General features: G+C 37.4%; 1 protein-coding gene across 1 annotated transcript in view; it reads right to left on the bottom strand.

Moving 5' to 3' along the window:
* The window catches only part of Ube2w (ubiquitin conjugating enzyme E2 W), a 68,150-nt gene extending 41,092 nt beyond the window's left edge, over positions 1–27,058 (bottom strand). Inside the window, exon 1 of the mRNA XM_047554654.1 lies at positions 27,003–27,058. Coding sequence (XP_047410610.1) covers positions 27,003–27,017 — 15 coding nt within the window. The 5' untranslated portion in view covers positions 27,018–27,058. The remainder of the gene's footprint in view (positions 1–27,002) is intronic.
* Positions 27,059–27,829: the final 771 nt, after the last annotated feature.

The raw sequence follows: 27,829 nt of genomic DNA, 5'->3' as shown, positions 1-27,829 counted from the left end.
ACACACACCTCAGACAGAGCACTCATCTCCAAAGTTTATAAAGAACTTAAATAACTTTACACCAAAAATACAAAGAACCCGATCAATAAATGGGCTAAGGAAATGGGCAGACACTTCACAGAAGAAGATATACAGGTGATCAACAAACATATGAAAAAGTGCTTATCATGTCTAGCAATTAGAGAAATGCAAATTAAGGCCACCCTAAGACTTCATCCAACTCCAAATAGAATGGCTATTATAAAGAACATAAGCAATAAGTGTTGCCGTGGATGTGGGGGAAAAGGCACGCTCATACTTCGCAGGTGGATTGCAAATTGGTGCAGCCACTCTGGAAAGCAGTATGGAGATTCCTCAGAACTTGGAATGGGCCCACCATTTGACCCTGCTATCCCACTCCTTGGTTTATACCCAAAGGACTTAAAATCAGCATACTACAGTGATGCAGCCACATCAATGTTCATAGCAGCTCAATTCACAATAGCTAAGATTGTGGAACCAACCTAGATGCCTTTCAATTGATGAATGGATGAAGAAACTGGTATATATACACAATGGAATATTACTCAGCCACAAAGAAGAATAAAGTTATGGCATTTGCTGGTAAATGGATGAAGTTGGAAAATATCATGCTAAGTGAAATAGACCAAGCCCAAAAAACCAAAGGCCAAATGTTTTCTTTGATAAGTGCATGACAATATATAATGATGGGGGATGGTAGGGGGAAAAGAAGAATGAAGGAACTTTGGATGGTGTAGAGAAAAATGGGGTGGGAGGGGGTGGGGAATGGAAAGATAGTAGAATCGAACAGACAGTATTACCCTAGGTATATTTATGATTACATGAATGGTGTGAATCTACATTGTGTACAACCATAGAAATGAAAAATTGTACCCCATTTGTGTAAATGAATCAAAATGCAGTCTGTAAAAATAAAAGACTTTAATAAAAATTTTTTTAAATAAAATAAAAAAAAAATAACAGCAATGGGAATACACCTCAGTGGCAGAGTTCTTGTCTAGTTGGGGTTACAAGTGTTCATTCTTAGAGTAAAGAGAACAAGCATGAATATCTGTTTGTAACTCAAGAGTTCTCTCCTTAAAAACACCTGTAATCACAGTAGCTCGGGAGGCTCAGGCAGAAAGATCACAAGTTAGAGGCCAATCTCAATTGGTTAGTGAGGCCCTAACCAACTTAGTGAGATCCTGCCTAAAATAAAAAATAAAAGGGCTGGGGAGGTAGCTCAGTGTGAAGTACCTCTGGGTTCAGTTCCTAGTATAAAACAAACAAACTGGCTTCTGCTTTTTTTGGACAGTTAAATATCATAACCAATATAGTAATATTTCTATGTCTTTTCAATTCATGGCATCTATAAAGTGCTTACAGTCATTCTGATACAACAAATTAGAAAACTCCCTTTTGTTGCACATTACTATAGGCTATGATGTCATGAACACAAACTTTTTTCAATCATCTGTAACCTCTGACCTCAGATGCCTCTAAAATGCAAATTGCAAATTAAAGAGTACTTAAGAAAATTTTTAATTATATAAAAATACAGAAATTTGCCTAATAATTTTTTTTAAAAAAAGGAGGAAAATATTTGCAACAAATTTCTACACCTGAACAGGAGTTAGTGGGATGTTAATGGGTTCTACTAATATTAAGAAACAAAAGTACTTCGATCAAGTAAAAAAAAAAAAAAAGTGAAAAAAAAAAAAAAAAAAAAACAACTCTTTTAAAAAAAAATTGGTTTCATCAGTGTAGGATTTTCTCATAGACTTTGTGCGCGCGCTGCTGGGATCTGAACCTGGGGCCTGGTGCATGCAAGGCAGGCACTCTACCACTCTACCAACTGAGCTATATCCCCAGCCTCCTCTCAGACTTTTGACTTACTAACATGCACAGTGATTCTCCACGGGGAGGTAGATGACAAAGAGGTTTCCAAAAACAATGGAACCTCTCCCAATATGTAAAACATCTCTGAGAAGCCTTACTTCAATGATCATATTTTGAGGAAAACTACTGTGGAAATCCTCCAAATTCTGAGAATTTTACTTAAAAAGGAAGACATTATATACTAATCACTCGGTCTCCCTCAACTTGAAATGCAGATGCTTTTCCAAATATAAACTCATAATGTAAAACCAAGTTTAAATATTAAAAGAAAGTTGCCTTAGGTACAATCAAGAAATGAGATATACTGAATTAATACAAAGATTAACATTTTTGAGTATCAAAAATATAAAAATAAATGCAATAACATGGATAATAGGCTCAGGCCCACTTAATCCTTCACTAAGTAGTTCTGACAGCTTGATATCCTTGTTTTTCACTTGGAAAACAAGTGAAAAACAGTAATCTCTAGTCACTGACATCCTATTTTTCTTTTTTCCCTCTTCTTCCCTGCTGTTTCCCTGTTCCCAACCCTTCCCCTCACTTAATGAATAGATTTATTTATTTTAGTAAATAAATCACATCAGTGCAACAAATCTTATCTTCAGTGGCATTAATACTGGATAACATTTATTGCTTTACATGATTTTAAACTAGATTACACTACCTCACTGAAACTAACTAGGAAAATTAGAAACAAAGTCAATTCTTCATAAAATGAAAAGAACCAACTACAAACAGTTCCATGACCACACTTTGTTTAGCAATGTTTAAACACATTTTTATCTTCAGTTTCTATCATTTCATCAATGCTTATACTTATACATTTGTTCAAACATTAGTTCAGGTTATCTGTATAGACAAAGTACTATTGTAATTGCTTAACAATCAGAGATTTAGCAAGAACCTGTCTCAAAATAAAAATAAAGGTCTGGGGTTGTAGTAGTGGTAGAGCATTTGCTTAGCATGTGTGAGGGTTTGATCCTTAGCACCACATAAAAAATAAAGTTATTTTCCCTATCTACAACTAAAAATATTTTAAAATAAATACATAAATAAATAAAAAGGGCTGAAGGACCTGTGGGTTCAATTCTCAGTACCATAAAATAATTAAGAAAAGCAAGCTATGTAATTTCAATAACGTCCTAAAAAGCTTATTCATTCTGAACAAAAGTCCAGCTTCTAAATCATTAAGTATTATCCCTCATTGACAGACGCTGACACTAAAACAAAAAAAAAATTTAATGATAATTTTGTGATTATAAAACAAAACCTAAAGAGCAGAATAAATCCTTTAGACACTTGCAATATACACTGATCAAAAGAACAAAATTCCTGCCTTGTAACATTTACCTTCAAGTTGGGGAGGAGAGAATCAATAAATAACCAAACAAGTATATTATATGGTATGTTAATATACTAATATTATAATATTTGTATATTACATGGTTGGTCATCACTGTGACCAAAATACCTGACAAGAACAACTTATTCTGGGCTCATGGTTTCAGAGGTTCAGTTCATGGTCAGCCAACTCCATTGCTCTGAGACTGAGATAAACCAGAATATCATGGTGAAAGAAAGCTTCTCACCTCATGGTAGCCCAGAAGGAGAGAGGGAGCAGAATAAGAGAGGGAGGGAGGGGAAGAAGCAATGGATAGAAAGTCCAGGCCACATCCCAAGTGACCTACTTACTTCAGTCACAACCCACTGCTTTCAGTTCCCATTTTGAAGCCCATTTGAATTAATCCATCAAATGGATTATCCACTGATAATCTACAGCTCTCATAATGTAATCATTTCACCTCTGAACACTGCTACACTGCTTAATACATGAGCTTTTCAGGGGACATTTATAGATCCAAACCATAACATATGGTACATTAAAATGTGAGCAGCCAGGTGCACACATTAACAGGCGCAGGCCTGTTAATCCCAGAAGCTAGAGAAGCTGAGGCAGGAAGATCACAAGTTCAAAGCCAGCCTCAGCAGCAAGGCCTAAGCTGAAACTCTATGAGATCCTATCACTATATAAAATATAAAAAAGGGCTGAAGATACGGCTCAGTGGTTGAACACACCTGGGTTCAATTCCTGAACCAAAAAAAAAATGAGGAAAATAGAACAAAATAAGGGGATGGGGAATTAGGTTTTATATCTTAAAAAGGTGTATCTCAAACTGACTCTTTGGGAAACTATTCTACAGGGTAAAAATTCTTAAAATAAGGAGAAATACAAACAAGAAAAGGAAAAACATTGAAAATGTAGCTATATGTAACAGTATGTGATAAAGCAAATGTACATATAAAATGATCAACATTTCATCCAATTCCCTCTAAAAACCAATGGACAACAAAAAGTTAACAATATGAGAGCATAATCCCCCAAACAACAACACTCTATACATTACTACTATTATGCTACAAATAATCATTATTTTTCCCTAACAGCATTATTAAACAATTTTAACAGTAGTCATGTCTCTTCAAGGAGAAATGCTAGGCAACAAAATAATTTAATCTTATTTTAAAACAAAGCAGATCTCTATTTATGAGACAAGTACACTTTACAAGACCTTAATTCCTAACAACTACTTATTGAAACGTTTTCCTCTTTTAGGAAAAGTCTTTTTTTTTTTTTCCCTAAACTAACACTCTGAAAAAATCTGATACCGGATACAAAGTGACAAGACTACATGATTCCTGCTTTTGGAAAGTCCACAGATTGAAAAAGAAGACAAACATGCAAATAATTTCTAGATGCTCACAGGGTACAGTAGGGCTCCAAAGGATAAACACCAGAACTGTAGTTAAGCTGAAAGTTAAAGGAAGAATGTGTTTCAAGGACTAGGCAGACTTTCATTTCCAGCACTATGGCAGACTACCTATCCTGAATAAATCTACAGAAAACAAAAACAAAGCAATTGCAGAAACTCTTTGAAATGATTCTTAGGACTAGATTTGGCCCTAGGGACTCTGACCAAACACAAGTAGAGCATTTTTATAAAGATGAATTCAAGAATTAGAAATTAGTCAAACACAATAATGACTTAATCAATAAAGAATAACTGAATTTTAAACAGTCAAAACACAGGAATAGGTATTTCCTAGATAAGAACATGAAGGGTCAATAAACACACAAAGTCATACTCAATTTTCTTTATCAACCACGGAAATCTAAAACAATCAAGTGACAACATTCACAAGAAAAGTACCCAGACAATACCAAATATTGGGGAATATATAGTATCCCTGAACCTCATTTACTACCAGCAAGTGAATAAGCTAAAAAAATTGTTTTTGAAGGATGTATTATTAGTGAAATTGAACAAAAATGTTAAAACCTAGCACTTATATTCCTAGATATATACTCTGAAGAAAATCATGTATGTGCATAATAATAAAATGTGTTAAAATATTTAAGGAAAACACTGTTCACTGGTCATGGTGGTGCACACTTGTAATCCCAATGACTTGGGAGGCTAAAGCAAGAAAATCTCAAGTTCAAGGCCAGCCTCAGCAACTTAGTGAAGCCCTCCACAACTTAATAACACCATGTCTCAATATAAATGAATGAATACAAGAGTAAATCTACAAAGAAAAATAATGACATATAAAATCCAGGACAGAACTATACTGTGGGAACAACCAGAAGAGAATGAGGGAGGCTTCCAAGGTAAATGTAACTTTCACTCCTTAAATGAATTATTTTTTTAGGCCACTCTTAAAATTTGGTAGTGAAGGGAGGGAGAACAAGGGGATAGTCAGTATACATGTAATAGAGGGCAATGTTTGTCAAAAAGAAACTTATGCATATGTAAATACTGACAAGAGGAGGAGGGTGAGAAATGACTTAAACATAGTAAGAGAAGAGGAGAGATCATTCACATTTCAGAGCATAGAATTAGTGACTTGATAAGAAATTGTTTTTTTTTTAATGATAAAAATGTCTATACAAGGGAAAAAATAAAAACCAAAATATTTTAAAATGAAAATCACCCCTTAATCTCACTATCCAGTGATCTTTTCACTAATCTGTATTTTCTAGTATTTCAACAATAAATACACATATTTTTTAATTAAAAAAAAAAAAAATGATCCCTTTGACAATAGTGGATAGACCAAAATAAAATCCAGGAAGTCAGCCTGAAAACTAACAAATAAAATGAGATATGACTGGAAGAATAAAAAGACTTAATAAGGATGCAGAACAGACTGAATTTGGTGATGAATAGACAAGGCAAGTGAGAGGAAGAGAAAAAACAAGGGTGACAGTGGATTAGCCAAGTAAGAAAAGCAGGAAGATAAACAGGAAGTTGGTTTCTGTTTATGTGAGGTTGGAGGCAGTTAAGATGAAGATCAGTATGGGGCCTATAGAGTTCAAAATTTCTTAGAGAATATTCGGATTGATAAATAAAAATAATTGAACCAACCAGAGTTGAGGAACGACTGCCTGTTTCCTTTAAATGAAGCTTAGTATGCATTCCACCACGAAACCAATATATCTTAAACCATGTACCTTAAACCAGCTTGGCTCCAAGGATCAGAGTTTACGACTCCAGAATCAAACCTTAATTTCTCAAGCTAGACCAAAAGAATCTTTGGTTCTGGAAATTAACACTTCAAATAAAATACTCAAATCTGGATCTAGAATGCCTCCCAAAGAGGCTCCTATGTTGAAGACTTGTATAAGTATACTTGCCTTATAAATTGATATCTGCTCTATTTTAAAATAAAGTTAAATTATTTTATTGCCTAGCATTTCTCCTTGAAGAATTATTGTTTCACAATACTGTTAGGGAAAAATAATTGTTATTTGTAGCATAATGATAGTAATGTATTAGAGTGTTGTTGTTGTTTGGGGGATTATGCTCGCATATTCTTTTCATTGTCCATTGGTTGTTAGATGGAATTGGATGAACTGTTGTCATTTTTATTGTTCCAAAGTCAATATTTTCCAGTGAACTGAAAATCTAGTTTTGTAATGAATTCATCATAAATAGAATTTGTAGAGTAATTTCTTTGAGAACATTTCTATTCTGTCAAGTAGTTTTAAAAAAAACTGAGAAAAAATGAATTACAAATACTTTGAGAGGGATGAATTACTGGAGGCTTTTGTGAACTGCAGGTAAACCCTAAGTTAAATTTAGGGAAGTTACTCTGGGCCTGCATTTTTCATTCACAGAAAAAAAAGATCAAATGTTCTCTGAAGTTCATTTAGAGAGGAGTGGTAGCACATGACTATAATCCCAGCAAACCCAAGAGGCTGAAGCAGAAGGATGGAAAGTTCAAGGTCAGCAGTTCAAGCAGTTTAGTGAAAAATCTGTTTTGAAATAAAAAATTAAAAGGGCTGCTGGTGTAATGCAGTGGTAGAGCATCCCTGGGTTCAATTCCCCAGCACAAAAAAAAGAAAAAGAAAAAGAAAAAATAACCTGCAAAAGTCCCTTTAGACCAAAAACATCAGAATCCAGATTATTCTACTTGTAACAAATTTAAGCTACACCAGGTTCCTGTACATGCTGTTCAGTCTAATTCAATCATATACCCCTGTAACTACTTTCCCATAGTTCCAGAAGTTATATATACACATACATATATATATATATATATATTTGTTGTAATGTATACAGCTGCTCCCCCGCCCACCAGGTGCAGTCATTTTCCCTGCCTCCCAACCACTTGTCAATCTGTGAACATCCTAGCTAGTTATTGGTTCATCAGTCAGCTTGCAAGTATCCTTCTCCGATACTGGTCCCCTGTTAGCCTGGTGGAATTCAACTGTTTACTATAGCTTCCTCGCCATCTCTTCCCATTCTTCTGTCTGTCCTCCTCACTTTTCTCTATCCTCCTAGCTTTCCACTCTCTCTAGCGCGTGCCCTTTCTTTTCTTTTCTCTTTTCCTCTCATTTTCTCTCTTACCCTGCAGGGAGACACTCTGCTTGCTTAATAAACTCCCTTATGTGATTTCCCGTGTCCGGCGTGGTTCCGTGGGATTTTCTTACATTTGTCACCATAGTTTTAGCACCTTTCTATATTATCTTAAATATCTTATATATTATAATATCTTTATCAAATGCTAGTGTTATTTCTGCATATCCACCTCACTACAGAACTATTATGGTTAAAGTGTACTCTAAAAAACTAATAATGAAACTTTGGTTTTAGTAGGAACCCTAGTTAATCAAATGAACAAATTACCATTATGAAACCCAATAGGTTCATAACTCATAACTCAACATCATAATGTAACCATCTAGTCTAAAGCAAAATTATCACTTTTAATTAAAAATAAAGGAAAAGCTACTTAGTATAATATCCCCCTTCTCCTTGCTACTTCTACCCAATTAGATATTCACAAAATATTTTACCCTTATGTATTTCTAAATACTATTTATATTTTATATCAGCAGGAATAAAAGCTTAAAATGAAACAGTAAACCTTACGATTCCAGGTCAGTTACTGTGTTAAACCCAAAGATCTGCTTAAAGAAAAGATAACTGGGACAATTATACTCAAGGAATATAGGTGATCTGTTTTTTCCTCAGTATATTCAGATATTCCATCTTGTGATTTTAGGGATTTCTTGTATCAGTACTTTTTTTTTTTTTTTTTTTTTTTTTAATGTATTGGGGAATTGAACCCAAGAGCACTTTAATATGAACTACATCCCAAGTCCTTAAATTTTTTTTAATTAATGCATTATAGTTATATAACCTTGGGGTTCATTTTGAGAAAATTATACAAGCAAGCAATATAACTTGCTCCAGTAGTTCCCTTTTCCCTTCCCTATTCCTTCCCCCTTTTCCCTTGTCTCTATTCTCCAATCTTCCAAGCCCTTTTTATTTTTTCTATTTTGAAACTGGGTCTCACTAAAAAGGGTCCAGGATGGACTCAAACTTGCCATCTTCCTGTTAAATCTTCCCTGTTGCTGGGATTATAAGTCTGTGCCACCACACCTGCCTGCATTCAGTACTTTTTCTTGACAATAGAAGGCGGACACTATACAAATTCCAGTTAGTCATGAACTTAGCAAGGGGGTGGGGGGCACGAAAAAAAAATCACATTAAATGCATTTAGGAAGAATTTCTTGAGTTTTTTAAACCCACAGCCTCACCAATACTAGGCAAGTGAGTCTACCACTCAGCAATACCTTCAGTATAGTTTTGTTTTTGTTTTTTGTTTTTTGTTTTTAACCTCCCACCCTTTTATTTCCTACTTTTCAGATATGGTCTCACTAAATTGCTCAGACTGGTCTTGAACTTGTGAACATCCTGCTTCAGTCTCCCTGGAAGTCAGAAATACAGGCCTGGACCACCATTACCCACAAAGACTATAGTAAAATGCTTAACTTATTGCAGTAAGGTTGGGGTCAATAGGGGCACACCAGACTGGAAAGGTTCATTTTCCTTGTGGCCCCTTACCCACTTCCCCTTCTCTGCTTCCTGGTTGCCACAAATGGAGCCATACTCCTCCACCATGCCCTTCTGCCATGATGTTGAAGCCACAATTGGGGACAGGCAGTTGGTGTAGAAATAGGGGATCGGGTCAAAACGAGGAAATGGGGGCCATGAAAGCCATCTGCCTTTGAAAGTTGGATACTGCCCTGGGAGAATGGAATGTCAAGGACCTGCAGAGCCCACTGATAATCAAATTTACCTGCCCTTGACAGGGACTACAGGCAAGGAGATGCTAATTAATGCCCCTTGGGCCCTTACCTGCCTGAATCAACTTGGCCCTCCCCCTGCCCACCTCTTCACTTTATGCAAAACCCGGCCTAATCACGTAGGCAGAAAGGAAAGAGATAAGGGGGAAAGAACAGGAGAATAAAACCTATAAAAAGGACAAGATTTGCTCAATCCGATGGATTCCGCCTTTGGGTTCCCTTCTTCCACCGGGAAGAAGTCTGCTTTTACTTTTCTTTAATAAAGCTTCTTACTTTCTACTCTACGCTTGCCTTGGCGTGCTTCCCTGGCGTTATACTTCAACACCTGAGGAAGCAGGACTCGTCACCAGTAAACAGTGGTATCAATAATGTTCTGCCTCATTTGGGGCTCAGGTTCTTGGACTCAGCCTACCATTAAAGAAACCTCTGGAACCGTAAGCTAAAAAACCCTTTCCCTTCTCTAAGTTGTATTTGTCAGGTGTTTTGGTCATAGTGATGAAAAGCTGACTAACGCAATAAACAACCTGACCCTCAGAGACTTTAGTTAACAAATAGGATGTATGGCATGTGTCTTAGGAGACGGAAGGATTAGCAATAAATAACCCCAAAGAAAGGCAAAAATACTTAAAAAAAGATTCACATTTCAAGTACCTGGAAAGGACAATTCACTTTTTAATACAGAGTTTCTAAGATTATTTTCAAAATGAGATTTTTATTCATATTCAACTCCAAAAGATTCATTCTATAAAATAATTTCTAAGTTTGCCTAGGTACACATTCTTGGTCCAGAAGAATTACTCATCTCCTAACACTATGGATCACCTACGTAGCCACACCTTAACGTACTTGGTATACACTAATACTGCTCCATAAAAAACTCTATAGCAGATATTGTTCCTTTCTACACAATAATCCTCAAACAAGGAATTTCAGGTCAAACTGTGCTCTGAAATATAGGTTTGGGAAATGGTCTTTTGTAGGACTATAATTATATAGAAAGTCAGGTACATACATGAACATTTCCATAGCCTTAAATTTGATTCTTGAAGGTCCTTCAGAGAATTAAACTTTAAAATGCCTATGGTCCATCACCATATCTGATCTCAAATTATACATAGCTATAGTTACAAAACAGCATGATACTGGCATCAAAATAGACACAAAAATCAACAGAATAAAGACAGAGACAAACCCACACAGTCATCTCATACTTGACAAAGGTGCCAAAAATATATGTTGGAGAAACAATAGCTTTTTAAACAAATGGTGCTGGGAAAACTGGATATCCATATACAGAAGAATGAAATTAGATCTCTATCTCTTGACCCGCACAAAAGTCAAATCAAAGTGGATAAAAAGACTTAGGAACTGGAACAGAAACTGAAGCCATTGGGGACAGGTAGTTAGTGTAGAAATAGGGGATCGGGGGCTGGGGATACGGCTCAGTTGGTAGAGTGTTTGCCCAAAAGCACAAGGCCCTGGGTTCAATCCCCAGTACCGGAAAAAAAAAAAAAAAGAAAGAAAGAAAGAAATAGGGGATCGGTCAAATCAAGGAAATGAAGGCCATGAAAGTCATCTGCCTCTGGAAGCTGGAGACTGCCCCTGGGAGAATGGAATGTTAAGGATCTCCAGAGCTCATTGATTACCAAATTTACCTGCCTTTATCAAGGACTGCAAGCATGGAGCTGCTAATTAATGCCCCCTGGGCCTTTGCCTGGCTGAATCGCTTTGGCCCTCCCCCTGCCCCATCCACTTCTCACTTTTTACATCTCACCTGCAAAACCAGGCCTAGTCACTTAGGAAGGAGAGATAAGCGGGGAGAGAACTGGAGAACAAAAGAGACCTTAACCTATAAAACATGTAGGGTGTGCTCACTTCTTGGGACTTTAGAACATCAGCCATGGCCCCCTTCTCCTTCCTGGGAGAAGTCTGTACTATTACTTTTAAATAAAACCTGCTTAATATGTTTGCCTTGGCGTGCTTCTCTAGTGTTCAAACTTCACATTAGAGGGAGCAGAACTTGTCACCGGTAAACGGTGGTGTCAAAACTTTACAACTACTAGAAGAAACACTCCAATATGCTGGTCCAGGAACTGACTTCCTTAAGACCCCTAAAACTTAAGAAATAAAACTGAGAATCAGGAAGTGGAATGGCATCAAATTAAAGTTTCTGCATGAAGAGAGAGCCTACAGAATGGGAGAAAATCTTTACCAGCTGCTCCTCTAGCAGGAGATTAATATCCAGAATATATAAAGAATTTAAAAAAAAAAAAAGCCAAAAACCCAAAAAACCCTATATCTAAAAAGCGACAATCAAAAATAAATAAACGAAAGACCAGTAGAGGAAGAATAATAGATTGAGGAAAAAGGGGAGAGAAAAGGGGTCACCAGGGACTGAAATCGAGTAAATCGAATTCCATACATGCATGATTTTGTCAAAATGAACCCTATTATTATGTATAACTATAATGCTCTATTTTAAAAAATGCCTAAGGTCTCCTGAACTCTAAACCAGAGATCCAGGATGCAAATTGTATCCAATTTACATAATTTGCCTGAATTCTTACACTGCAGTGAAGACACGTCCTAAACTTATGTTGTATGTTGTATGTTAGAATTACCTAAGGAGCTAAGAAAAACTCCAATATTGAGGAAGCATGCCAGCTCAATTAAATAACATAGGGGTAGTATTTTATTTTTTTCTTTCTGAGGTGATTTCAACATAATGCCAAAGTTAAAAACCACTGATTCGAACTGTGTGGGTCAAGTTGGGGGGAAAAAAAAAAAAAAAAAAAACCTAAGGGAAGATAAAGATCTACAATAGAAAGAGAAGAAAAAGCTGGGTGTGGTGGCACAAGTCTATGGAGGCTGAGGCAGAAGGATTGAAAATTCATGGCCAGCCTAAGCAACTTAATGAAATTCTCTCTCAAAATTTTAAAATGGCAAGGGAAGTAAAGTAGCAAAGTGACAGAGTGCTTACCCAGCATGTGTTGAGGTCCCCAGTTTAATCCTGGTATAGGGGAGATGTGAGATGGGGGAGATGGGTGGGTGGGAGGTTGGGGAAAAAAAAGTCAAGTAAGGAACCTAGATTTAGTAATATTACATTTTACCTGTTTTAATCAAGCTTCAACACTTTCAAATCAAAAGCAGTCTGAAACTTGAAATATGGTTAATTCTCATTCACTATAGTTAGATCTCTCTGAAGTGTCTCGGCAGAAACTGAATTAGTGAATACCAAATTCACTGTTCCTAGAGGAAATACACAGGTTTCTACAGGCCTCTGGTCACATTTTCATCAGTCAATCAATAATAACCTTTTTTTTCGTGTGTGAACCATTTGTTTAAAGACACCTTATTTACAATATCTTGTTGATTCATTAACATCAAACAACTCATGCTTCAATGATGCTTACCTAACATATATTCTCTCCATAAAGTACATGGCAGCTTTCATCACTTAGGAACCCTAGATCACTGTTCAGTACGTGACTGGGGGCCATTTTATATAGCAATCATCAACAAAAAGCACAAAAATACAAAAAACACGGCACAAATAGACTTCAAAAAAAGATATCAATTTGCAGTACATGTAGAACAAGTTGAGAGAGCATGCCCTCATTTGGACCTTCAGTTGGGAATCCATGCATAGGGCAACTCAAATTCTTTGCTGCTCTATAAGTATGTAAATGGCTGAAAAAGACACCTCCAATATTGACTTCTGGGTTACAAATAAATTGTATCAGGTAGGTGAATTAATGATACAGAATCTGAATCGTAAGGATGGGCTACAGATATATTGCCAAGAGGGAAAAAAAAAAAAAAAAAAAGTAGCTCAAACTAATTGCCATGAAGAATGAATTCTAAGAAGTTTCCTCTTATTAATATCAAGGGCAAAAGTGACATCAATATGCTCAACTATGTGATTTTTTTTTACACTAGCATTCTTAAATTAATATTCTTTTTTTAATATATGTATTTTTTTAATTGTCACTGAACCTTTAATTTATTTACATGTGGTGCTGAGAATCAAACCCAGTGCCTCACAAATTAGTATTCTTAAGAATGTAACAATTTTTCTTGAATCAAATTTATATATTAAAAAACATTTAGGGGCTGGGGTATTGTTCCATTGTACAGCACTGGCTCAAAATGCATAAGACTCTGAATTTAAATCCCGGCACCACAAAAAACCCTATAAACAATTTCTTTATATGTCTTGTTTTCATGTAATACAAAAGGAAAATTTATTTTTTAATTCTATTTTTACAATTCAAAATTATTTTATGGACTACCTCTAATGAAAAGATGCAAAAATAGTTTATTGCTATTGTCCTTGTTTTTATTGTGCTGCAGATTAAACCTAGAGCCTTAAATATGCTAGGCAAGCACCCTACATTCTCAACCCTACAAAGGTTTAAAGAAATGTAGCCAGAAGCAAAGAGAAACAGAGGAACACACCTGTAATCCCAGCAACGAAGGAGACTAAGGAAGGAAAATTTCGAGTTTGAACCCTACCTGGCCAACTTAGTGAGAATCTGCCTCAACACTTTAAAAAAAATTGGGGATACAGGTCACAGGCAGAACACTCCTGGGCTCCTAGTACCACTAAAAAGAAGATAAGATGCTTGGAAGATAGGATGCCCTAATGGTCCAAAGATTTTTTAAGTCTAAAATTTGGTGTGCCTCCTTTAACTACAATAAAGGCTGACATAGGAATACATAAAAACCTCAGTAATAGTTTATTAGGATTACAATCACCTTATTTAATAGTAGGTCTTCATTATCAATTTTTATTTGAAAAATACCTCTCTGCTCACCTAGAGAAATAACCTGAATAAAATATAGGCTCTCACCTTTGACCTGCAGTACTTGGAAAAAAAAAAAAAAGCTGCAATACAAATACTACAAAATAAGTATCTCTTAAACTATGTACAAAAAGTAAAACTCAGTCAAAGACCTAAATGTAAATGCTAAAACTATAAGACTCTTAGAAGAAAACATACAGGTAAATCTTAATGAACCTGGACCAGTCAATGATTTCTTTGACACCAAAATCACAAACAAAAGAAATAGATAAAATGGACTTCACCAAAATTAATAATTTTTTTTGTGCTTCACAAAGAAAGTGAAACAAGTCCACAGGAGACGATATCTGCAGATCACACTTCTTTTTTTTTGCGGTGCTGGGGATCAAACCCAGGGCCTTGTGCTTGCAAGGCAAGCAAGCTACCAACTGAGCTATCTCCCCAGCCCTGCAGATCACACTTCTAATAAGGGACTTGTGTTCTGAATATATAAAGAGTTCTTAAAACAACAAAAAACTACATTTCTTAAATGGGTAATGAAGTTGAACAGACATTCAAAGAAAAGAATACAAATGGCCAATATGCACAAGAAAAGATACTCAACATCATGAATCATTAAGGAAATGCAAATCAAAACTACAATAACAATGGACACTAGGATAACTTAATTCACCCCTCAAGTAACACAAAACAATGGCCTGAGAAAGCACAGAACCTGGAACCTTTGCACACTGCTGGTAGGTATGTAAAATGGTGCAATTGCCATGGAAAAGTGTGGCAGTTACTTAGTGAGGTATTGTGATTTATAAAAATTAATACAGTCAACTCCCAGTATCCAAGGATTTTACATCTGAAGCTTCCAAATCTGCAGATTCAATCAATTTTGGATCAAAAATATTTGGGAAAGGAGGAAAATTACATGTATACTGAACATGTACAGACTTTTGTCATTAGTCCCTAAATAATGCAGTATAATGACTATTCACATAACATTACATTGTACTTGGTATTATAAATAATTTAAAGATGATGGAGACATGGGAGAATATGCATGTTACATGCAAATACTTGTAACATTTTATATAAAGAACTTGAGCATCCATGGATTTTGGTATTGGGGGGGCGATCCCTGGAATCAGTCTCCATATAGATAACAAAGGTCAGCTATATTAAATCTTTCAATTCCTGGCACACAGTTCCTAAAACTCTTGGAATCTCTAAAGCCTCTTTTTATATATAAATGAGGTGACTGGTAGCTCGAGGTTCCTGGATAGCCTCAGGATGGATGGAGGCTGTTTGCTAAAGGAACCAATCCTATGATTAGAGGGCTGGAATTTTTAGCCCCACCCTCCCAATCTCTGGGGAGAGGCAAAACATGCGGAATTGATCACCAACGGTCAATACTCTAACTAACCAACCATGCTTCTTAAAAAGTAGTCTCAAAAATTTAAAAGAACAGGGTTTGTAGAGCTTCTTGGTCTGAACAACACATGTACATGCAGAGAGCATGACATGGACCCAACTCCAAGATGGTACCTGCTGTGCTGAAAGACCCTTAGAATATTGCTGTATGTGTAGTTTCATCTGGCTCTTCATTCATAACCTTTTTAATACATGGGCAATTTTGATTATAGGGTCTTCTGTGGTTCTGCAAGGTCATCTAAGAAATATCAAACTTGGGTGCTGGGGACATAGCTCAGAGGTAGAATACTTGCCCAGCATGTGAAAGGACCTGGATTCAAACTCCAGCACTGGGAAAAAAAAAAAAAAAAAGGGAACCCAAAATGGGGGAGGGTGCGGCTAGAACCTCCCACTTATAGTCATGTTGGACAGAACTGTGGGTAACCTGGTGTCTAAAATGTGGAGCAGTCATGTGGCACTAAGTCTATGACTTGTGAGGTCTACACTAACTCTGATTAGGGTTTTCATTGGATTGAATTGCAAGACACCTAGCTGGTGTCCAAGAACTGTTTCAGTGTGGAAAAAACAAATATATGGTGTTAGAAGTAGTAATCCCTTGTCCTGCTCAATATGGCTCCCTGAATGCCAAGCCACACAGAAAGCCCTCTAATTTCTACCAAGAAGCAGCACTGACTGAGCAGGCTGGAGCATGGTTGGCAAGCATGGGCCACAGTTGGCAGAGCCTACCACTCCAGTGTGAGCCAAAAAACAGAAGTGGGAAGTGGGACATACCTGAATGGACATTGCAGGAAAGTTCAGACTCTAGGATTAACCAATAGTGTTAGTACTTATCCAATACCTGATTAGCATAAATTTGAACCAATGGCCAAGGAGCTATACAAACCCATAGACTAGTATACTCAAGCAGCAACCCCAATTAGGTTCTCTCTCAGCCCTGTAGGCTTTTTTCTTCCCACTTGAATAAGTCCTTCATACAGACTAGAAGAAAAGAGTTTTTTTTTTTGTTTGTTTGTTTTTTTTCCCTCTAAAGACTTAGAAAGTTAGAAGTCTACCATGTGATCTAGCTCCTAGGGACACATCTATTATAAATTAAAACATATACTCACACAAAAATGTGTACATGAATGTTTATTGTACTAATGTTCATCGAAAAGTGAAAACAATCCAAACTGTCAAACAATGATAAATGGCAATAGAAAACAACCCAAATATCAACTGATGAATGCATAAATAGTGATACAAACATAAAATAGACTATTTGGTCCCCAAAAGGAAAAGAGGAACTGATCAGAGCCAAAATATGGATGAACCTCAAAAATATTAGGCTAAGTAAAAGAGGTCAGTCACAAAAGGTCACTTATAGCATAATTCTTTCATAAAATACTCAGAATAAATAAATCCGCAGAGAGAGAAAATAGATTAGTGGTTTCGAGGTTGGAGGAAAAGGAAAATTGAGAGTGACTGCTAACAGATAAGGTCCCCCCCCCCCAGGATGATGAAAGTGTTAATGACTGAATATATTAGAAGCCACTGAATTAGGAACTTGCTTTGAAAGAGTAAATTTTATGATATGTGAAATATATTTCAACAAAGAAAAAAAAAACGCCGTTTATAGTTGATATAAAGGGCTTACATTTTATTTGGCTAATTCTCAAATTCTGTTTGGAAATCCTACTTCTATCCCCTTTCCTTTGATGTGGTAACACAAAAAGAGATTTCAGATGTCACATAATCGAAAAAGAAATGTCTTCTCCTCATCAATTACCAACACATGAACTAATAAAAAGGGGGAAGAGCATCGGACAGAAGTTAAAACTAGGAAATCTACAGCACAACTCAATCAACTCCAAAGACTCATGAAATGAAACAGTCTACAATTTTACTTCATATGACTGTTTCATCATCCTTATTTTATGTGTGTGTGTGGGGGGGCAGTTTACAAGCTATTAAAAGGCAAAACTAGAATCCAAACTCAATTATGGAGCCAGGTGTGGTGGTACATGGCTATAATCCCAATGAGTCAGGAGGCTGAGGTAGGAGATCACAAGGTGGAGGCCAGCCTTAGCAAATTATCAAGACCCTTGGCAACTTAACGAGACCTTGCCTTGAAATTAAAAAATACATACAAAGGGCTGGGGATGAAGCTCAGTAATAAAGCATCCCTGGGTTCAATTCCCAGCACCAAATTTAAAAAATTATCAATTCAACATTTACTATGGGCTAAGGAAATGAACAGACACTTCACAGAAGAAGATGTACAAGTAATCAACAGATATATGAAAAAATGTTCAACATCCCTAGTAATAAGGGAAATGCAAATCAAAACTACCCTAAGATTTCATCTCACCCCAATTAGAATGGCGATTATCAAGAATACAAGCAACAATAGGTGTTGGCGAGGATGTGGTGAAAAAGGAACACTCATACATTGCTGGTGGGGCTGCAAATTAGTGCAGCCACTCTGGAAAGCAGTGTGGAGATTCCTCAGAAAGCTTGGAATGGAAACACCATTTGACCCAGCTATCCCACTCCTTGGCCTATACCCAAAGGACTTAAAATCAGCATACTACAGAGATACAGCCACATCAATGTTCACTGCTGCTCAATTCACCATAGCCAGATTGTGGAACCAACCTAGATGCCCTTCAGTTGATGAATGGATAAAGAAACTGTGGCATATATATACAATGGAATATTACTCTGCAATGAAGAATGATAAAATTATGGCATTTGTAGGCAAATGGATGAAATTGGAGAATATCATGCTAAGTGAGATAAGCCAATCTCAAAAAACTAAAGGACGAATGATCTCGCTGATAAGCGGATGAGGACATATAATGGGGGATGGGAGGGGTTAGCATTAGGTTTAGGGTTAGGTTTAGGGTTAGGTATAAGGAGAGCAGTAAGAATGAAGGAAAGAAGGACTGTATAGAGGGAAAAGAGGTGTGGGAGGGGTGGGGGGGAAGGGAAAAAAAATAAACATCATTGCCCTATGTAAATTTATGATTACACAAATGGTATGCCTTGACTCTATGTACAAATAGAGAAACAACATGTATCCCATTTGTATACAATAAAAAAAAAAAAAAAAAACATTTACTGAGGGCCTACCATACCCCAGGCACTCAGTTACATCCAGAGAAAATAGAAAGTAAACTATAAAATAATAAATCATAAGTATGAAGAATTTAGTAGTGTGAGGGGAATTATTAGTGTTGACTGGGAGGACTATTTTTGTATTCAGTGGAAAGACCTCCCTGAAAAAACAACACTTGAATAAGGATCAAAATGTAAAAAAGGAGCCCTCCAGATATGTGTGAAGAGCATCCCAAGCAGAGGAAAAACCAGGTAAAGGGCCCTGAGGCAGAACACAAAGGTCATCAATAGGCTATAGAGACAAGACTACCTGAGTGGGGTTAAGCACTCAGGTATAGCAGGAATTCTGGATTATACTTAAGTAAAAAAGGGAAGCCACAGAATTGTGAATGAAGGGATATTTGACTTTTGTTTGGAATTAATAGATTGAGAAAAGATAAAGGGCACAAGCAGGAAAGCTGATGGTATAATTCAGGAAAGGGATGATGATGATCTGTATCAGAGAACAATTCAGAAGAGGGGACAAAAAGTTTGTTTGTTTTTTTTTTTTTTTTTGGCGAGGGTGTGTGTGGGGGGTAATCAGAAATTGAACTCAGAGGCACTTAAACCCTAAGTCACATCCCCAGTCCTTTTCGTTTTGAGACAGTGACTTGCTATGTTCTTCAGGGCCTCCCCAAATTGCTGAGGTAGGTCTTGAATTTACAATCCTCCTGTCTCAGTCTCCCCAATAGCTGGGATTATTACAAGCATGTGACACCATGCCCCCTATGATTTCCGGTTATATTTTGAAGGTAGAACTGCTGTGATTTGCTGATGGTCTATGGGATAGGATGAATCCAAGATTCTGGTTGAGCAAATGGATTAATGAAGTTGTCATGTACCAAAATGGAGAATACTACAGAAAACAGATTCGAAAAAGAGAAATCAAAAAATAAGTTTTATACATGTTTACCCTTCTGCTAATCTACTTTTGTTTAAACCACAAATTGATTTTTTTTTTTTTTTTTTTTTTTTTGGTACCAGGGATTGAACTCAGGGGCACTGGACCACTGAGTCACACCCCCATACCTTTTTTGTTTTTTATTTAGAGACAGGGTCTCACTGAGTTGCTTAGTGCCTCACTTTTGCTGAGGCTGGCTTTGAACTTGAGATCCTCTTATCTCAGTCTGTGCCACCACGCCCAGTTGATTTTTTTTTTTTATTGTTATAGGTCTTTTATTTTATTCATTTATTTACATGTGGTGCTGAGAATCACACATGCCAGGCAAGAGTTCTGGAGGCAAGAGTCACAACCCCAGCCCCCCAGTTGATTTTTGTACAATATACCTTTTTAAGTAATGAAACAGAACAGGACTCCAGATCTTTTGATTCCAGATCCTGCTATTTTTCAGTTGTAGATGGACACAATGTCTTTATTTTTATTTATTTATGTGGTGCTGAGGATCAAACCCAGTGCCCCAGCTTGGGAGGCAAGCGCTCTACCACTGAACCAAAACCCCAGCCTACTCCTGCTTTATTTCTAATGAAGTTTTTTACAAGGGTAACTAAATCACATGAGTTTTTTCTCAGAATAAAAACAACTCAAAGACATGTATTTGTTCTTGACATTACACTCACAGGCTGGGGATATAGCTCACTTGGTAGAGTGCTTGCCTTGCATGCACAAGGCCCTGGGTTCAATCCCCAGCACCACAAAAAATAAATAAATAAATTAAATAAATATTATACTCACAAGGCTAAGGGTATGACTCAGTGGCATGTGTGAGGCTCTGAGTCTGTTCCCCCAAACCACCAAAGAAACCCTCCAAAACACAAAGAAACCTCACAGATAAAGACTATTAAACGTGTGGTTTTACATTTTTTCCCTCCAATATTAGGGATGGAACCTAAGGCTTGCTAGACAACCTTCTGCCACTGAGCTTTATACCTAACACCAAAAGAGAAAATTTTTAAAACACCTAACAAACATGAGTAAGTATTCTGCAGAAAATATTCAGAATGAGACAGACAGTTGTGACATGAAGATGCAATAAAATTCATCTGATAACTGCTCACCTTAGGTAAATACTAAGCAAAAGTGTATTTTTAGAAAGACACCAGATCATCCCACTTTTAAAGCTCTCCTTGGTAATAAATATTATCTTCAAAATGAAAAAATTAACATTATAATTTTATTGAGTGCACAAGTATACACATATAAGATCTCTTTAAAATGTGGTCCATAAGGCTGGCAGGGTAGCTCAGTGGTATGAGTGTTGGTCTACCATGAGGAGGCTCTGGGTTCAATACCCAGCACTACAAATAAATAAATAAAAATTTATTTATAAAGTAATTTTGTATTTTAAAAACTCTATTAAATATTTCCTCTCATTTTCCCCAGGTTTTGTTTTATAGTGGTGGAGATCAGACCTCACACATGGTAGGCAAGTGTTCTACCAATGAGCTACAAACCCAGCCCTCCTCTCATTTTCTTAGTAATAGATGCTATTAAACACCATTTTAGTAAGGGTTTAATTTCTGACTGAAAGGTTAATTATCCCAATGATTTCTCAACAATGCCAAACTTATTAAAATGTTCATTACCTACAACTTCACAGCATTAGTCTATTTCAGAGTTTGATATCTAATCTGAGCTTCATTACTCAGTTACTACGTAATTTCAAATAAGTCACTTACCTAAGTAAGTACTTACCAAACCGAAATCACAGTTTGTCTCTATAGAATGAAATAGGGTTACCTGAAATTCCCATTTACAAGGTAGCAAGAATAATTCAGAGGGAAAAAATGAATATAAAAATATTTGAAGGGGCTGGGGAGATAGCTCAGTTGATAGAGTGCTTGCCTTGTAAGCACAAGGCCCTGGGTTTGATCCCCAGCACCCAAAAAACAAAATTTGAAAAAACCAAAGTTTGGAAAACATAAATCAAGAAAATAAGGAACTTTTGGGGTGTTTCTTTATAGATTTGAACTTTAATAGAATTGCTTAATAAATTTCCCTGAAACAGAATAAAAAATACAAATTTTGTGATTTACAAGTATTTTTTTAAGTTCAAGTAATGGACAACTGTTCACTATATGCACACTTAAGGAAAAGAGGAAATTGTTTTTGGTTTTGTGCTTTCATGAAGTCTATAGCCCAGGGGAGAAGAGATTTGCAAAGTTAAATAAAAACCTAAATGAATACTTGTAAGACCAAAACAAAAGAGATCTCATAAAGTGATGATTGACTAAAAGCAAAGAGTACATCAACTGCTTTGAGATAAGGAGATGATTACTATTATTTTGTTTACATATGGTCTACTACCTACTTATGTTTACTACTCAGAGAACATCCTCAATTCTATTCTATGCTTTTTCCCTTTTTCCTTCGCCCTTATTCCAACAGCTCTCTGACAGCCTTATCACTAAAGAATTCAACAACCTCAGATATTAAAATTGAAGTTCTCAATGCTTAATGAGACTAAGCATCCAAAATGTCATTCAATTTTCTAACTTTTGATTCACTACATCCAATTACTTGCATAAAGAACAGAGAGAAAAAAAAAAGATAACTGCGAATAATTCCAAAAATTATTTCTAAGCCTTCTGACAATAAACACACATTTTTACTCTATCTCCTATTATTTAATCTCAACCTCCTTCCCATCGGCCAAATCAAGAGTCAACAGTCTAAGACTGGGTTAGGGCTGTGACTCAGTGGTAGAACATCGCCTAGCATGCGTGAGGCCCTGGGGTTCGATCCTCAGTACCACATCAAAAATAAAATAAAGGTATTGGGTCCACTGTCCACCTACAACTAAAACAAAACAAAACAGTCTAAGACCAGCTAGGTAAGAGGAAGAAATTGTAGAAAACTCACAAACAGTAATTCAACTAATCATTTCTCTCGAATGTATCAATACTTTTTTAGAGTTGACAAATATCAACTTTTATTCACTGACTTTCTAAGATCTTAAGACATAACATAAGAGTCTATATCTAAAATAAATAGCATCAAGTTAGAAATATATACCAGGTATACTTTAAAACTTCTAACTAAAAACAAGTCTGAATGAAGCAGCTGATTTCTAAAATTGGAAAATACAGTTGGGTCCAGGGGCACACAACTGTAATCCCAGAACACTTAGGAGGCTGAGGCAGGAGGATCACAAATTCAAAGTTACTGTCTCAAAATAAAAAGGGCTTGTCTTAGCATGCATGAGTCCCTAAGTTCAATCCCCAGCCCTAAAAAAAAAAAAAAAAAATTAACTAAAATTCACTTTAATAATGATTTTATAGTTTGGGGATGGAAAATTTATACCAAATAATTAGACTATAAAGTGTTAAAACTAAAAATGTGTTACAAAGAACTTTCCATTTAATATTTTAAGATTTCTAGAATTAACACAAATATAGATTCCTTTTACTCTTGCCAAGTTTAAGGATCACCAAGAACATAACATTCTCTTAAGAATGATTTCTTTAGCCAGGTGCGGTGGCACACACCTTTAATCCTAGTGACTTGGAAGGCTGACGCAGGGGAATTGCAAGTTCAAAGCCAGCTTCAGCAACTTAGCAAGACACAGTCTCAAAAAATAAAATAAAATAAAATAATAATAAAATAAAAATAAATAAAAGGGCTGGGAATGTAGCTCAGTGGCTTAAGAATCCTCAATCCTTGGTACCCCACCCACAACACAAAAAAAGCAAAGAATGGTTCCTTGTTGGGCGTGGTGGTGCACACCTGTAACCTCAGCAATTTGGGAGGCTGAGAGAGGACTACCAAATTCAAGACAAGCCTCAGCAATTTACTGAGACCCTGTCTCAAAATAAAAACTAAAAGGCACTGGGGATGTAGCTCCGTGGTACAGTGCCCCTGAGTTCAAACCCCAATACCAAAATATAAAAATAAAAAATAAATAAAAAGAGCTGGGGATACAGCTCAGTGGCAAAGGATCTCTGGGTTCAATCTCCAATATCAAAAAAGAAGGAAAAAAAAAAAAAAAAAAAAAAAGGAATGCTTTCTTGCCAGGTGCAGTGGCACATGCCTATAAACCTAGCAACTCAAAGGCTGAGGCAGGAAGAGCAAATGTTCAAGGTTAGCAATTTTGTGAGACCCTGCCTCAAAATAAATAAAAATAAAAGACTGGGGATGCAACTCAGTGGTAAAACATCTGGGGTTCAAGCTCTCATATAAAAAAATAAATAAGAATGGTTTCTTATAATATAACCTAACTGTAAAGTTCTTTGGCCATGTGACTTTGTTCAAGGAAGAAACAGAAAGAAGAATAAAATCCATCTTAGTGTATTACTCAAAAAACTATTTCCTATGTATGACAATCTGAAAGATTGGGAAGCACTGACAGACTACATTAAAGCAGCTGTGATCTCAATTCTAGAATACACACTCTCCAGTAAGAAATTCAGTCTATCCTTACTTGATTTTATTGCATTGATCGTAAAGAATAATTTATTTGATTTTTATCAAATAATCATCCCACAATGTATTTGTATAACATGGCATGTTCTAAAAACACAATTTCTCCAGCAAGGCATGGTAGTGCACACCTGTAATCCCAACAACGTGGGGGGCTGATACAGGATCGCAAGTTCCGGCCAGCCTCAGCAACTTGCGAAGGCCCCAAGTAGCTTAGCAAGAATGTCACAAAATATAAAATAAAAAGGGCTGGGGATGTGGCTCAGTGGTAAAGTGCCCCTAGGTTCAAATCCCAGTCTCAAAAAGAAAAAAACAAAACAAAAACTCTTTCAGCTTTATAAGCAACCTCTTCAGCTGCAGTAATATCCTAATGTAAGATTAAAAAAAAATTGAACAGGCTGCAAAATGTAGCTCAGAAGTGCAGTGTTTGCCAAGCATGCATGAGGCCCTGGGTTCTAGCCCTGGTACTAGTGGGAAAAAAAATTCTACTAAAAGTTTTTTAAATAAGGGCATCATCAGAACGGCACTCTGCGTTATAGCATACTTCATACTAATTGAAATCCTCCAAATATTGACTTTCTAACTTCCTTCCATGTTTCGTCTCCATAACATTATCACATTCTAATACAATAAACAAATATTTTGTTCAGAGTTAGTACTTAAGGCACTGAAAAATGCACTATTGCACTGTCGAATATTTTTTCCATTGCTTAAGTCACCATGTAAAGTCAAGATTATTGATATCTCTCTCAGAAACCAATCTGCCTTTTCCAAAATAATTGAAGTATAAATCTAACCAGGTAACCCTGTTCTCCTGTCAAATATAATCACAAGCCAGGTGTAGCAGCAAGCTCATATAATCCCAATACTCTAGAGGTTGAGGCAGGAGGATTTCAAGTTCCAGGTGAGTCCACCCTGCCTCAATTTAGATTCTGCCTCAAAATAAATTAAAAAGGACTCAGGAGATAATTCAGTGCTAGAGCGTTTGCCGGTACATTTGCAATGCCCTGGGTTCAATTATCCCTAGCATAAAAGGATATATATAAACCACAAGTGTATACTTAGATCTTAACTTTTAGTCTTAAATAATGCTTTAATCTTAATACAGATAAAAATCTTAAAGCAGGAACATAGCCCATCTACTACTGTTCAACTGGTGTTTCACAGTTCCTTTTTAGGCCTCAAATGACGAAACTTCTCTAACATCTCTGGGGAGGTTAGTGTGAAGTATAATGTTTCCTGAAATTGTTCTTGTTTTTCTCTGCACCAATTTGTGACATCTCTTCAACTAGTAATGTTTTGCGCAATTTTATTGTTCTTCAGGAAAGGCCAGAGAGAAACAAAGGTAAAGAGATTATTATAAAGAATAGGTAGAAAGGGGACTGACAACATAAAAGCACAGAAATGTGAAGCAAAAAATATATGTATTGCATAAAATAGGAAGAAAATGTGTTAAAAAAAAAAAAAAAGAAAAACACTTCTAGCATGGAAAAAAAAGGGAGAGGACAGAGATTTGCTTAGTCTTCTAAAAACAAAAGCAAGAAAATCCTTCTAGGAAAGACGTGGTGTGGTCTCTTTCTTAAGAGGATGGTATTAAAACTCTAAACAGCATTCAGTTGACACTCCTAAGGAGAGTTGTACCTTCTTTTCTCAAATGTTTCAATATCGCTAGTCTTATTTGTGAATAAACGCAAGATAGATAATGCAGACAATCTTTTAAAAAGCTAAAAAAGTGGTTGCCATCTTTGCCTGAAAAAACAAACTCCCTGGATTTGTGGGGGGCAAATTAAGTTAGAAAGTCATAAGACCAGGCTTTACCAAGTCAGGTAGATATGACAAAGGTTAACAAATGTCTTCCACCAAATTAAGGTTCCATTTAAAGGTGTGGAGAAGAAGGGCAAAGAGCTACTGCCTCACCGCGACCGCAAGGGTGGGGCATTGTGGGGAGTAAAAAAATCAGAGGGCGAGTTATCCCTAGAGGTTTAAGGGGGCTAATGACCAAGCTCCCGAGCTTGCACATAGGCGACAAATGATGTACGTGGCCTAGGGGCATATTCGGGGGCAGGGGGCGGTGAGCTGCTGCAGGATTGCTAGTGAGTGCGGAAGCTAACAGAAGAAGATACCCACCGGGCAAATGATTAAGAGTCAAAGGGAAGAGAAAGAAGGGACCGAGCAGTTTGGGAGGACAGAGTGGAGGCTGGTAGAGGCCGCTAAGCGCCTTCTCTGAGAACGCCTTTTCAAGCTCCCCCACACTCAACTCAGCCCCTCTGAGGGCCGCCCCTGCCCGGGCGACAACGGCGGGCGCAGCTGTTTCCGCCGGGCCGGGCACAGCGGAAGAAAAGGCATCCCTGGAGCTGACAGAAAGGCCAGCAGCGGCGGTCTGTGAGTGCAGGGAGGCGATTCCGAGACCACCAACGCGCAGCCCACACCAAACTTCGCCCTTTCTTCCCCTCTAAGCCTTCTTTATCCCCCAACTTCCCGGCCGGCTGGTGTCCGCTTCGACCGACCGAAACACCCTCCCCCCCCGCCCTTCCCTCTCGCCGCCTCTCACCCCTCCGCGACGCCCTGAAGCTAGGAGAAGACCAGTTACTAGGACGGGTCCGGAGCCCGCCCTTGGGTCCCGGACTCTCGGACGCCGCCTCCGCCCGAACGCTCACACCCTTTCCGCGGCTCCCTCACCCGCCCAGATGCAGCAAACTCTTCTCACCTGCATTGACGCCATGATGGAACCATCCCCCAAAGGCCAGCGAGGCCAGAGACGCAGGGGGCGGAGCTGCCGTGCTCGCGTCACGCCGCGGGGGCCCAACATCCCGGGCGCGGGGGGCGGGGCCTCCGATGGGAAGGGGATGGCGCGAGGGGATTGGCTGGCGTGCAAGAGCGCCCGGGGGAGGGGCAGGGGCGCGGCAAAAGGCGCTGTGGGTACCCCGCATCCCAGCTCCCGCCCGACCCGCCAGCTACCCCTAGTGAGTTAAGAGTCACCGCTGCAGTTTTGACCCGAGCACAGTTAATTTTTCCATCTCTACTGCGAGATCCTGATGACATCTGGATCCGTGTGGTTTATTTCTGTTTCATTTTGTTTTTCCACTTATAAGGTGTACGGTTTACAGATTTTTATTTTCGGGTGTCTTTTCCGCAGCAAGCCTACTTTCATAGGTTTATCACTCGGGACCAGATAAAACTCTTGGGGCTTCTTTCGGTTTCACGCGGACTTGGAAACCTCATATTCCTTACTTGGAGACGAGAGACCCACGTTTCCTTGTACAATGGGATGAGAATTGAGAGCAGAACGACACTGGTATTTTAAAGGCAAGGGCTTTTAGATTTGTAGAGCTGAAACTTATCTGAAAAGAGAAATTTTTAAAGTTTTTCTTTGGTTTGTGATTTCCGCTCCCTTACACCTGTGGAACTTCATGTGTACCATTAATAGGTGTTACAGCGTTCGAAATTTGATTAGAGATTTTACCCCAGGCATGAAATCTTTTAAATATACCAGCCTTGCGTTATAATATACACATATTTTTATCATGTCCAGAT

Source organism: Sciurus carolinensis, chromosome 1, assembly GCF_902686445.1.
Source record: "Sciurus carolinensis chromosome 1, mSciCar1.2, whole genome shotgun sequence".
Taxonomy (NCBI): Eukaryota; Metazoa; Chordata; class Mammalia; order Rodentia; family Sciuridae; genus Sciurus; species Sciurus carolinensis.
This window is presented reverse-complemented; position numbering and strand designations above follow the sequence as displayed.